At 34.4% G+C, this 14201-nt stretch overlaps 1 protein-coding gene across 2 annotated transcripts in view; it reads left to right on the top strand.

The window, feature by feature from the left end:
• Nucleotides 1–14201, top strand: part of nek11 (NIMA-related kinase 11) — a 73154-nt gene that overhangs the window by 16544 nt on the left and 42409 nt on the right. For both annotated transcript variants that reach the window (XM_051132344.1, XM_051132345.1), the window contains exons 4-7: nucleotides 7835–7953; nucleotides 8167–8231; nucleotides 10199–10325; nucleotides 14003–14152. In XM_051132344.1, the coding sequence (XP_050988301.1) occupies nucleotides 7835–7953; nucleotides 8167–8231; nucleotides 10199–10325; nucleotides 14003–14152 (461 nt within the window). The remainder of the gene's footprint in view (nucleotides 1–7834; nucleotides 7954–8166; nucleotides 8232–10198; nucleotides 10326–14002; nucleotides 14153–14201) is intronic.

The following is a 14201-nucleotide window of genomic DNA, read 5'->3' as shown; positions in this document are numbered from 1 at the left end:
TCTAAGTCTGTTTCCATGCCTTTCTGTCTTGTGTCAGAAGCCAAGGTTTTTTGTTTTGAGCAGAGATGCTATGTTACCCTGGAAGTGTGTTTCTCACCCTTGGAATGTTATGGAGATAGTTTGCTCTAGGAAACCATATTTTTTTCTTGTCCAAATTGCTGTACTAAATTGATATGTCAGACCACATCCATATTAAATTATTAGCTTTGTTAAACTTGTCACAAAATTTGAACCTGTGTTGACCTGAACTAAATTTCAAATGTCCAACTTTTGCAAAAGTGAAAGGTCTGATCTCATTTTCATAAATCCGTCCTCTTTATATCAAACTTAGCTTTATGAGAACACTGACATCTTAACTTATATGAGATGAGTAACTAGTTCTAAACATTACTATGGTTTTAATACAATCTGAAGATTTAATTTTGTTTTATGACATATAGTTAATACACATTACGGTAGTGTTGTTTTTTTTCTTTGAGTAATTGCAATTAATCACATCCAAAATAAAAGTTTGTGTTTACATGATATATATACTGTATAAATGTATAGAAATATATATATGTGTGTGTATTTATATATACATATAAATATTTACACAAGCAGTCAAAAGTTTTTGAACAGTAAGATTTTTAATGTTTTTTTAAGAAGTCTTACCAAACCTACATTTATTTGATCCAAAATACAAAACCAGTAATATTCTGAATTATTTTTTCTATTTAAAATAACTGCTTTCTGTTTTAATATATTTTAAAATGTAATTTATTGCTGTGATCTAAGCTACATTTTCAGCATCATTACTCCAGTCTTTAGTGTCACATGATCCTTCAGAAATCATTCTAATATGCTGATTTGCTGTTCAAGAAACGTTTCAGTACTTTTTTTTTTAGGATTCTTTGATGAATAGAAAGATCCAAAGATCAGCGTTTATCTGAAATAATTCATCTTTTGTAACATAATACACTATACCATTCAAAAGCTTGGAGTCAGTATAATTTTTCTATTTATTTATTTATTTATTATTACTATTATTTATTATTTAATTATTTTTTTAATACTTTTATTGATCAAAAGTGATGATAAAGACATTTACAAAGTTTCAAAAGATTTCTACTTCAGATAAAGGCTGTTCTTCTGAACTTAATGATGCTTAAAATTCAGCTTTGAAATCACAGGAATAAATTACATTTTAAAATATATTCAAATAGAAAACAGTTATTTTGAATAGTACAAATGTTTCAGAATTTTGCTGTTTTTGCTGTACTTTGGATCAAATAAATGCAGGCTTGGTGAGCAGAAGAGACTTAAAAATCATTAAAAATCTTACTGATCAAAAACTTTTGACTGGTAGTGTATGCTACACACACACGTTTTGTAAACAAAAAATTTTGTTTTGGTTGCGATTAATCGATTTGACAGCCCTAATTTATTTATTTATTTGCAAATCTCATTGTGTTGGGACCATTTTCATTATAATGATAATGAAAATAATTTTTCCCCCATTACAGTAATGAGAATTTGAAGGGAAATGTCCTTAATAGTCATGAAACTACTGTTACAACGCAGATGCAAATATGCGAGATGAGTAACTTGTTACAAATCATCCACGTTTTAAACATAACCATGATTTTAACATGGAAAAAATGGTACATTTTTACATTACGCATATTATATGATGTCATGATTTTGGCATCTCGCACAAATTATTTTATGCCACGGAATGGGCTGCATAATAGACAAAGTTTAAAAACTTGTGTGCCACATGGGCAGCTTTTGGGCAGAAGAGCAATAGAAGAAACTGAAATGGCAGCATTTTACCAGTTGATTCCACATTGTTTCCGAGCTGTTGAAGAATAAAAGGTGACAGATGCCATAAAAACATAAGAAACCATTTTAATGTTAATGCTGTTTTGATTGTGTTCTGTGCTCTGGGTTACTGCTTGTCATGTGAAGCTGCTACGTAGATTAAAGGAGATCCCTCCTGTGCTGAGCGTGTGCATTGAGTTCCATTCTCCTAGAGACATGGGATGAACAATAGGCCCTTCCATTGATCTTGTGTCTGTCTCGTTCTCAATGAGGCAAGGTTCACTCTGATCTACAGCAGTTGAATAAAGCAAGAAGAAAAAGCTTATGCATAGAATGAAAGCATATCTCTGTTTCTGGCTTCTAGTTCTCCTCGTTCTGTTCTCTTTCATCTTGCCATGATGTTCTACATAGGTTGACTTGCATCTGACAGACACTCACTATAATTTGACAATTAATCAAGATGAGACTGATTGATCTTTGATCTTTTGTAGTGCAAGCGTCAAACTGCTTTTCTGTTGCGTACGGTTTCTGTGTAAAACTGAATTTTGTGAAAAGTGTGAAAAATAGGAATATTTAATCGCGCTGTCAAGAAATGTCCAGGTTATAAATTTTTATTTTATTTTATTTTTTAATTTATTTTATTTTTCCATTTTATCATATATTATTATTTTTCATTCTAAAATGTGTTTTTTCATTACTGTATTATGATTTTTTTCACTTTATAATAATGAGAATTTGAGTGGGAAACGTCTTTAATTATCTTGAAAAAATGTCTCAGTGCAAAAAACCTTAATTATTCCATCGACTGCCAGATTTTTTTTTTAAAAAAAAGCAAATATGCAGGAGTTGAATTGATAGTCTGTGACTATTCAGGATGCTCTATAAAAGCATAATAGCTGCAAATATGGAGCTGGCTGTGTGTGTTTACTAATTGTCTGGCATACCACCATGCAATTATTTGTGGAAATGGTGCCTTTGATATAGTCACAAGAAAAATATTCTGTTGTAAATTAATAAAAATTTCCTCTACGTGACTCACTGCAGATCTCATTACCACCTACTCCTTTGGATAAATGTCATGTCTCCATGCTATAAGACTGAAGCCACAGACACTGAGAAAAAGGGTCTGGCTTCCTGTTAGAAACAGCTCTGGGTGGGAATCATTAGCACATGGGAAGCCTCTGTTACGCTCCCTTCATGAAAACACACACACACACATACATGAAGGAAGTGATCTGAATGCCCCACTTTGCACCTGAACGGTTGAGCGGTAACAGTGAGCTGATAAAGGATGGAGCTCTGCTATTTCTCCAGCCATGTGGCTCAGATCTGTCCATGCCAGGCATCTCATCTCCTTAGCAGGCCAGTCTTCACCCCACCAGCTGCTCTCATCTCAAGATATCAAAGAGACTGTTGAGACCAGAAGTGTCATGCCCAATCAAACTGAGAGATTGCAGTCCAGATCTACTTGACGCATAACAAGTAGATTTTAACTGCAACTTTTGAAAAATAATTTTTATGTTTGATAATGAAAGGGGCAGTATTATTTGTTGCACTCGTTAAAATAACAGTCTTGCCTTAGACACCAGGATTTCAGGCATCACAGGCAACCTAGATTTCAGGGACATTCAGAGAAAAATGTTTTGTAAGCCTAGAAATGTCATGGATTGTACATAAATGTTTTTTTATTTTATTTTATTTTATTTTATTTTATTTTATTTTATTTTATTTTATTTTATTTTATTTTATTTTATTTTATTTTATTTTATTTTATTTTACCAAGGTAAATTGCAACTGACATTGACTGAACTTTCTTTGTTACATTTTTCTTGGTTTTGTTAAAATATTAATATATAAATGACATACACCACTGTTCAAAAGTTTGGAGTCGGTATTATTTCTTAATGTTTTTGAAAGTTTCTTGTGTGCACCAAGGCTGCATTTATTTGATCACTTTAAAAAATTAATACGTTTTAAAATGTAATTTATTCCTGTGATGCAAAGCTGAATTTTCAGAAGCCGTAACTCCAGTCTTCTGTGTCACATGATTTTTCAGAAATCATTCTAATATGCAGATTTGGTGCTCAAGAAACGTTTCCTATTATTATTATTAACACCCTCGGACCCTGGAGGGTTAAACGGTTGCTCTGTTTAATAAAAACTATTTAATGAATATTTTTTTTTTCCAGGATTCTCTTATGAATAGAAAGTTCAAAAGAACAGCATTTGAAACAGAAATCTTTTGTAACATTATAAATGTCTTTACTGTCACTTTACAAATCTTGTTGTGTCCCACTTTTCTAGAGATTGCACTCTGGTGCTACTGATTGCCTAATGCATTTGCTCAAAAAAACGTTCAAAACTTTTAATATAAAGATCCAAGACATTCTGATAAATGTGAAAATGCACTTTTTTAGTAAGTGAAATGGAGGTAGGTCGGTTTTTATTACATTTGTTCATGCTAGAATGCTTATTCCCAAATTTATTGCTCAATTAAACCTTGACAGCACTCATGAGAAGCATTGATGACAGCATTTTGAAAGCATTCGAGGAGGTTTTTTGAGTGATGATGGTCATAAGCGTAGATAAATATATCAGGGGACCAACAAATTAGCCAGTCCCAATTACACTCATAATGCGAATCATCCTTCGCTTGGACGTGTGGCGAGTCCCACTTACATTGAGCAAACACTTCCCTCAGGCAATGTGCAGGAGGGCTTATCCAAAGATGTTTCAAATGAACTGCTAAGCCTGCAGTATATCCGCACAGGGTGCTAATCTGACTCGCGCCTGTCATTGTGTTACCGATAGAAGACTTTCCTAATGGAACTCACTCTCTTGAGACATTGACAAATGTCTGTTGTTATTGAAATGAGGGGTGCTGAGTTCAACTGTGTGTTCACACTGAGTCCTGCTTCAGTCGTATCATTAGTGGGATTGATTATTCTTTTGGAGGCAAAACAGAGAGAGACTTAAATATGCTGCATGTTTATATGCTCATTCTGATTCCATTATTGTATATTTTAGGATAGTTAACCCAAAATAATAAAAATGCTCTCATGTTGTTTCAAACTTTTGCTCCATCATAGCTTTGGATGTCATTTGCACTGATGAGCATTTAAACTCAATGGGTAGTTTGAATGAGCATTTAAATGAAAGCTGCATGTTTATGATGCAGAAATCCATCATTATGGTGTTTTAACACTTTAAAAGGCAATTTCGGGCCAAAATGCAAGTTCATAATCCATAATACAGTTGAGGTCAAAAGTTTACACCTTTCAGAATATGCAAAATGTTAATTATTTTACCAAAACAAGAGGGGTCATACAAAATGCATATTATTGTTTATTTAGTACTGACCTGAATATAAATAAATATTTCACATAAAAGATGTTTACATATAGTCCACAAGAGAAAATAATAGCTGAAAAAAGTTTAAGGGTACGTCTACATTAATCCGGACACATTTGAAAACGAGTTTTCGTTTTAAAGCGCTCTCCGTCCACACTAGAGTTTTCAAGCATTTTCCAAATGTTTCTCATCCACACTGAAACGTAGGAAAAACGTTAAATTCGCCATACTTCGCATGCGTAAAAACTCACTTAGATGATACAGATGAAACAGATATAATAAGTTCCAACGCAATTCTTGGCAGGATCAATTTATTTTACGGAAATATCTCATCATTTACTGACGCATCCATGTCGCGCACTCTCATGTTTATCTAAAAAGCAGCTGCCCTCACGTTTAGCTGCAGGAGTCATGACAGCAACTGACTACATTTTCTGTCATCTTTTTAGGACTGTAATGTGAAGAGTGTACAAATATATCTTTAGCAGCACTGTGAAAGTGAATAGCACATAACAGCCACAATTACCGGTATAAACATAGATATCTACTGGTACAATATGCGTCACATGACTAAACATGCGTCATCGTTTTCAAAAGCCTCCGTTTTCACAGTCCACACTGCAACGCGAAAACAGCGTTTTCAAATTTATCCACTTTGGAGAGCGTTTTCAAAAAGCTCAGGTTTCCTTGACCAAAAACGCTGTCTCAGTGTGGACGGAAGGCCAAAACGGATAGAAAAAAGATGCGTTTTCAAACGAAAACGTATTAGTGTGGACATAGCCTAGAAGTTTACATCCCCGTGATTCTTAATATTGTGTTGGTAACTGAATGATCCACAGCTGTGTTTTTTTTTGTTTAGTGATAGTTGTTCATGAGTCCCTTGTTTGTCCTGAACAGTTAAACTGCCCACTGTTCTTCAGAAAAATCCTTCAGGTCCCACAAATTCTTTGATTTTCCAGCATTTTTGTGTACTTGAACCCTTTCCAACAATGACTGTATGATTTTGAGATCCACCTTTTCACACGGAGGACAACTGAGGGACTATAACAGAAGGTTCAAACGCTCACTGAGGTTCCAGAAGGAAAAATGATGCATTTAGAGTGAATTTAGAGGGGGTGAAAACCTTTGAACAGAATGAAGATGTGTACATTTTTCTTATTTTGCCTAAATATCTATTTTTTTTATGTAGTACTGCCCTTCAGAAGCTACAAAAGATATGTACATGTTCCCTAGAAGACAAAATAAGTAACATTTACCCTAATCTTCAAATTCAGAAAGTTTTCACCCTTTTTTTTTTTTTTTTTTTTATAAATTCAACCATTATGTTCTCTTGTGGACTATATGTAAACATCTTTTATGTGAAATATCTTATTCAGGCCAGTACTAAATAAACAATAACATGCATTTTGTATGACCCCTCTTGTTTTGGTAAAATAATTAACATTTTGCAGATTCTGAAAGGGGGATGTAAACTTTTGACCTCAACTATAGCACTTCCTTTAGTAACTTCCTAAAAAAAAAAAAAAAAAAAAAAAAAAAAACTTTCTCCTCTCACATCAAAATCCACCAACATATTTGTTTAGAACTGTTTTCGATTATAAACAGAGCATGACCTGTGCATATTTCTCTCCTCATTCAGCCAAAATGACTTTTTCACTGAGCATGATTTGTCTTAATGATTGATTTTTTTTTTTCTTATAAAGCCTCTCACTTCACAAGATGTCAGTTGAAGGACTAGAGTCATGTGGATTTCTTATTGGTCATTCTGATGTTTTTATCAGCTGTTTGAGCTCTCATTCTGACGGCACCCATTCACTGCAGTGGATCCATTGATGAGCAAGTGATGTAATGCTAAAATTCTCCAAATATGTGCCAATGAAGAAACAGATTTTAACAGATGTTAATTGTGTTGTATTTATCTGACATAAAAACAATGAAGGTGATAGCATTAAACACTAATTTACACTAAATGCAAAAGAAAATATATATATGAGTTTATTTGACCAGTGAATTGTTATTTACTTGAACAGTCTGAACAAACTGAACGAATCTGACTTTTAATGGCTCTTGAGAACATTTTGTAAGAGCATTTTTGATTATCATCTCAGTCCGTTGGCTGTAAAGCTGCAGGCATGATACAGTATGTTCTTTTATGCTCCATGGAATGAAAAAAAAGTCATAAAGGATTGTAATGACAGTGTGTAGGCCTTAATTATGATGGAATATTCATTTTTGGATGAGCCATCTTTTTAATTGACACTCAGAATTATTTTAATCGCCTTTGATCATTAGCACTGGGGTCTCTTTCTCTTTTGCTCTCTCTCGCACTCCCTGCAAAGGTCTCGGGAGACTCCGGGCATCGTGACTGGTGCTGCCAGTGTGCGTGAGCAGGAAAATGTGGGTTTGTCTGAAGTGTAAATAGGTGCCCAAAGACTCACATTCTTAAAGACAACTTCACAATCCACTAATGCAAACAGAGAAAGATCAGAGAGAATGTACACATAGGAAACCACCACAGTGTTAGTCTTTGAAGTATCTTTTTGGGAACAAAGACTGTTTACTTAATCTACTTTTCGGTTAAGTCTGCTCTGTGTAGCCAGGATTCCCAGTGCTTCATGCAAAAAAGATCGATTTTCATGTATAACATTTTGTGCCTCTTTAATTTCTCTTTGTTCCACAGGAAAAAGATTTGGACTGTAAGTTGGAAGAGCTGAAACGCACTGGCCGGACGTTATCAGAGCCTCAGGTCTGCGAATGGCTCTGTCAGCTTCTGTTGGGAGTACATTACATACATCAGAGGTAAACGCCATCCTCCTTTCCCCTGTGAATAATTCATAACTGACCTATTTTCTATTTATACATTCAATATTATTTGTTTTTAGTCTTTTATAGCTTGCCTTTACATTAAAGTTTGCAGTTTACAAGACGAATATGCCCACAATGGAATAACACATCTCTAAATCCTTACTTCTCATAGCTTCTATTAAATCTTTTTTTGTGTTCCTTAAACAGGAGAATACTTCACAGAGATCTAAAGGCCAAAAATATATTTCTAAGGAAGAACATTGTTAAGATAGGTAAGCTTTGCTTCGCAGCCCAAAGGATGCTGTATGTGTGTTTGATGTTCCGGCAATGCTTTTAAAAGCAACTTTTAATGGCACCAAAAGCCCTCCCATTTGGTAAAACAGGCCCTTCTTTTATAAGACACTCGTCTACAAAGAAACAAGATCATTAACCAGTAAAAAAAAAAAAAAAAAGTACTTCGGTCAACTATGTCAGATAGTTTTTATAGAATGACAGAAAAGCTAGATGCTTTTGTATATTTTCATTTTCAGTGCTTTGATGCACATCAAAATTTGCTGTCATACTTTGTGTTATGAACCTGTCAGCACAAAGTTACTTTTAGCTCCTTTTAGTGGAGAATAATGGATTTGTGCGTTCTTGAAGTATGAAATTCTTTTGTACAGTAGACTCACTTGAGCGCTAATCTGTGCATTTGTGTTGCTTTACGTCAATTTGTGCCTTAGCCTGCCAAAATAACAGGGTTTGCTTCAAACTAATTCTTAGGTCACACTGTAAAAAATGAAACGTTGAGAAAAGTCACATATCATGTCAGCATTATGCAAGATATTTTCAAGTTTTAGTCAAAGTGCTTCACACAGTTAAATGTTACTTCCAGCAAGCGTACGATAACTTACAGTAGCTAAGCCAACTTGTATTTCTACATTCACTAAATGTTAAATGTCTCATTTAGCTAATAAATTTGTGTCACAGCAACCACAGATCTCTTGTTCAGCAGATGTTCAATTAGCAACACAGGAAGCTTTGTCTTTATCATTATTTTAAATGACTGCTTTGCTCCGAAGGAGACGACATCTTGCAAGGCTTTTTACCTCTAAAAAAGGCACAAATTGAAGCCTTAAGAGGACACACACAGTCTCTCAGCACCTACAGTAGCGCATAAATCTCAATAGCCGTGACAGTTAACAAGCAGATCATTAAAGGGGTCATCGGATGCAAAGTTCACTTTTACATGTTTGAATATTAATGTGCGTTGGCAGTGTATGTACACAACCACCCTATAATGATAAAAATCCATGCAGTGGTTTTTAATTAATCTGTAAAAATAATATCCCCTTTATCTAATCAAGCCATTCTTAGATGCCTGTCGGGGTGGATCCGATGACCCCTTTAAGGAATAACTACCGAAAAATTTTAATCATAAAAAGTGAATCAGTAATAATCCTCTAACAGTAAAAGTATCATGTGTGCTTTAAACATGCTGGCAACTCCTAAATTGTTTACAAATGTGCAGCTTTGCTCAGTATCCTAATGTTTGTCTAGCTGAATCTCTTTTAAGCTCTTTTTTCGGGTACGTTTTTGGAAGAATATTTGTTGGCCTAGCATGTATTTGTATGTAGATTCGATCATTCACAAGTCACATTTCCTACTATCTGTGACTCAAAATTCATCTTAATAAGCATGTGCATGGTACTCAGTTGCTCACGTGTTTGTTAGTCTACATTTTACCAGTAAAAATGTTTTTGAACAGTAAGATTTTTAATGTTTTTTTTAAAGAAGTCGCTTCTGCTGCTTTTTCAGAAGAACAGCATTTATCTGAATGTTTTAACATTATAAATGTCTTTGTCATCACTTTTAATCAATTTATCAATTCATATTTCCAAAAAAAAAAAAAAAATAAATAAATATATATATATATATATATATAGTTATATAATCGGATCATGTGACACTAGAGACTGGAGTAATGATGCTGAAAATTTAGCTTTAGTTACAGAAATAAATTACGTTTTAAAATATATTCAAACAAAAAGTAGTTATTTTAAATAATTTGCTGTATTTTTGATTGAATAAATGCAGGCTTGGTGAGCAGAAAAGAATTCTTTAAAAAAACATTAAAATCTTACTGTTCAAAAACTTTTGACTGGTAGTGTATATATTTTAATTTGGATGTTTTGTAGTCTGAAAAACTCATTTTTAAAATCTGTTTATGCTAATGTATTTATTTTAAACCCTTTTAAAGGTGACTTTGGTGTATCCTGTCTGCTGATGGGGTCATGTGACTTGGCAACCACCTTCACAGGTACCCCGTACTACATGAGCCCTGAAGCCCTCAGCCACAGAGGATATGACTCCAAATCAGACATCTGGTAAGAATAACAGAAACATTACGTCATATGAGTTTGTTTTTAACCAACCAAGACATTGGGTTTTGCACTGTATGGGTTTTACCTTTGCAGTACATTACACTTAGTCAAAAGTTTACACACATTTGACTGTATTTATGCTTTTCATGATATTAAAAACCTTTTGATCTAAAGAATTATGTTTGAAATTATTTGTTGCCAATATTCATAGACAAAATTCAAGATTTTCGAGCAAAACAAATATTATTGCAGTGTTTTACAATGAAATACTATTTGTTTTTCAAATTTTACACTTATTCAGTATGTTAATTACAGTTTCTTTGTATTATTTGTAAAATTTACTAGCAATTTCTGAATAAAAATTGTTTCTGCTTAATTGTTTCAGTTACTTAAATATTGTTTATTGATTTATTTTGGTGATTTTATGTTTGTGCGTCCAAATGTTTGACTAGTGATGTATCTTCCAGCAGTTCTAGTTCTCAGCAAGCAACTTGCAAAAGTTATTCCCTCATCGAAACTCATCACTATGCAAAATTGCAAGTAATGAGGTATTATGTTTGATTGCTATCAAATGGTAGTCTTGAAAAATTTGTGAGTTCTGGCAATCTATGAATGCTCATCACATCAATGTTTTTTTTTTTAGTAATTTTAACTAAAAATGTACTGAAAGATGCAATCAGGTGTAGTTGAAAGTGCATGTGAAAAATGGCAAGCATAATTAACATAAATTCTGATATTTCCAGTTGCCTATTGAGCTGTAACAATCTGCATCTGTGCTGTGTGTCTGTATGTGTGGGTAGGGGAAGAATAAAAATTCATGGCATGAGACGTTTCCAAAGGCAGCAAGGCGAGGTTCCCTCTTAAAGATCTTCCCATGACAGCCCCTTAACACCACCGGAGCTCTGTCCTCTCCTCCCCCTTCACTTACAGTACTGCTGAGATAGATATATAAAGGGAGGAAACATGGGGAAACAAGATCCACTGGGAAATAGTGAGATAACAGCGTATTAGTAAAGTAGAAAAACTGTGGGGGAAAAATGACCAGAAAACAATAAGACAGAATGAAGAAGAAGGAGAGAAGACAATCTCATTTGCCAAACGGCTACAGGCACTAGCTGCTAATTTAAGGGTCATGCTTTTTCTCACGCAATCACCTCGTTGTGTATGTGCAACCGGGAGCTATGGGTCTCTGTTCAGACTCATAAAGCAGCCTATTGGGAATTGGACTCTTCACTCTGTGGTTTCGAGTCAGTAAGAACACAAGCACCAGGCACACTGGAGGAATGGGGTCAATGTGCTGCTTAACAGAGATAGAGAGCAGAAGCGTGAGCTAAAATAGACACATCCTTACACAAATTCTGCCTATATTTCTTTGTATTTTTTGTGTATTTACAAATGGGGCAAGAGAACGTTTTTACTATCCACCTTTTTTCTGAGTAACCAGTGAATACTGGGTAACGGATTCTAACTTCCGTTTGGGTGCTCTCACGTTCCGGTCTCCATCAAAAAAATCCATATAAAGGTGCGCAGGGGTTAAGCTGTGCAGTTGTTGGCTGCCACAGTAACAGCAATAAGCTTTAGAAATCCCTGTAAAGTACTTGTTTTGGATACCAGCAAATCTATGCCTGTCTGGCGCTGTATGCCTTGCATAAACAATGACAAAAGAAAACGACATGGCTTGCAGCGCTTAAGTTACACTGCGTGAAATAATAAAATAATGTGTGCTCTTATTATTTTGTGGACAAAATCCCACAAACTTCATCCCAACTGGGAGCTGTATATATGTGCCCTCATCTGTTTTCAGTGTAGCTAACCTTGTGTCGCTTCATGTCATCTACCTACTCATTAAAATATAGGTGAGTTACTGGGAAAAGATGGTTATTGCGACACTGTGAAGTGACGAAACTATGGCACCATGTGCTTCTTAAAACCATTTTTTATGAAAATACGTTAATTTGACAAGAAACACCAGAGACTGGAAATGTAAAGCATCGTTCCAGTCGGGCAAGACTTCCACGTTGAATAAAAATTGTATAATGCTAATTGCAAATTAGCATTTTTTCTTTTCTTTTCTTTCTTGTGTGATACAGACTTACAATTCCGACTGTCTTTCCTCAGAATTCTGAGATATAAACTCACAATTGCAAGTTATAAAGTCAGAATTGTGTGATATAAACTCACAATTCTGACTTTTTTTTTCTCAGAACTGTGGGATATAAACGCACAATTCTGACTTTTTTTCTCAGAATTGTGTGATATAAACTCACAATTCTGACTTTTTTTTTCTCAGAATGTGGGATATAAACGCACAATTCTGACTTTTTTTCTCAGAATTGTGTGATATAAACTCGCAATTGCAAATTCTAAAGTCAGAATTGTGTGACATAAACTCACAATTTTGACTTTTTTCTCAGAACTGCAGGATATAAACTCAATTCTGACTTTTTTTCTCTCAGAACTGCCTTTTGGGATTTAAACTCACAATGTTGACTTTTTTCTCAGAACTGCAGGATATAAACTCAATTCTGACTTTTTTCTTCCAGAACTGTGTGATATAAACTCGCAACTACAAGTTATAAAGTCAGAATTGCGTGATATAAACTCAATTGCAAGTTATAACATCAGAGTTTCGGGATTTAAACTCACAATTCTGAGAATTGTGAGATATAAACTCACAATTGCAAGTTATAAAGTCAGAACTGCATGATAATGATATAAACTCACAATTCTGACTTTTTTTCTCAGAATTGTGTGATATAAACTTGCAACTACAAGTTATAAAGTCAGAATTGCGTGATATAAACTCAATTGCAAGTTATAACATCAGAGTTTCGGGATTTAAACTCACAATTCTGAGAATTGTGAGATATAAACTCACAATTGCAAGTTATAAAGTCAGAACTGCATGATAATGATATAAACTCACAATTCTGACTTTTTTTCTCAGAATTGTGTGATATAAACTTGCAATTGCAAATTATAAATTCTGAATTGCATGATATGAGCTCACAATTCTGATTTTTTTCTCAGTACTGCAGGAAATAAACTCGCAATTCTGATTTTTTTTTCAGAACTGCAGGATATAAACTCACATTTCTAACATTTCTTGATTATATCTCAGAATTCTGATTTTGTAACTCACAGTTCTGAGTTTTTCTAGCAATTCTGAGAAAAAAAGTCAAGCAAGTATGTATCACACTAAGAAAAATTCAAAAAATATTTTTTAAATTATAATGATATCTTTGTTCTTTTTTTTTATTCATCTTTTATATTCTTATTTTATTACACGCTGACCCATATCCTCCAGGCTTTTCTATTGAGAACTTTAAGATTCAGTAGTGCCACTGTTTGTGTTCCATTTGCTAAAATTACAATGGCTGCTATATGTAAATATTAAAGCAAGCCTCTGAACGGATGAACAGAACAAGAAGATGCTTTGAAGAATCGTAGCCAAACAGTTCCCTATGACTTTCATTTGGACCAAAAATACAGTGGAAATCAATGGGAAACTGTTTGGCTACCAACATTCTTCAAGATATCTCCTTTTATGTTCCACAGAAGAAAGTCAGTCATGGTCAGTCAGATTTGGATTTGATATGAGGGTAAGTAGATGATGACAGAATATTAATTTCTCAGTGGACTGTCAATTTAAGCATTTCTTATTTGTTTCACACACGCAGGTCTTTAGGCTGCATCCTCTATGAGATGTGCTGTTTGGCGCATGCTTTTGAGGGACAGAACTTCTTGGCTGTGGTGATGAAGATTGTGGAGGGACCTACTCCATCCCTGCCAGAACCATACTCACGGCTGCTCAACTCTCTAATGCAAAGGTACCAGAAACAGATGCTGCCCTCCTCCAGGCATAAATCGGGCCCATGT

Source organism: Labeo rohita, chromosome 16 (assembly GCF_022985175.1).
Source record: "Labeo rohita strain BAU-BD-2019 chromosome 16, IGBB_LRoh.1.0, whole genome shotgun sequence".
NCBI classification, from domain to species: Eukaryota; Metazoa; Chordata; class Actinopteri; order Cypriniformes; family Cyprinidae; genus Labeo; species Labeo rohita.
This window is presented reverse-complemented; position numbering and strand designations above follow the sequence as displayed.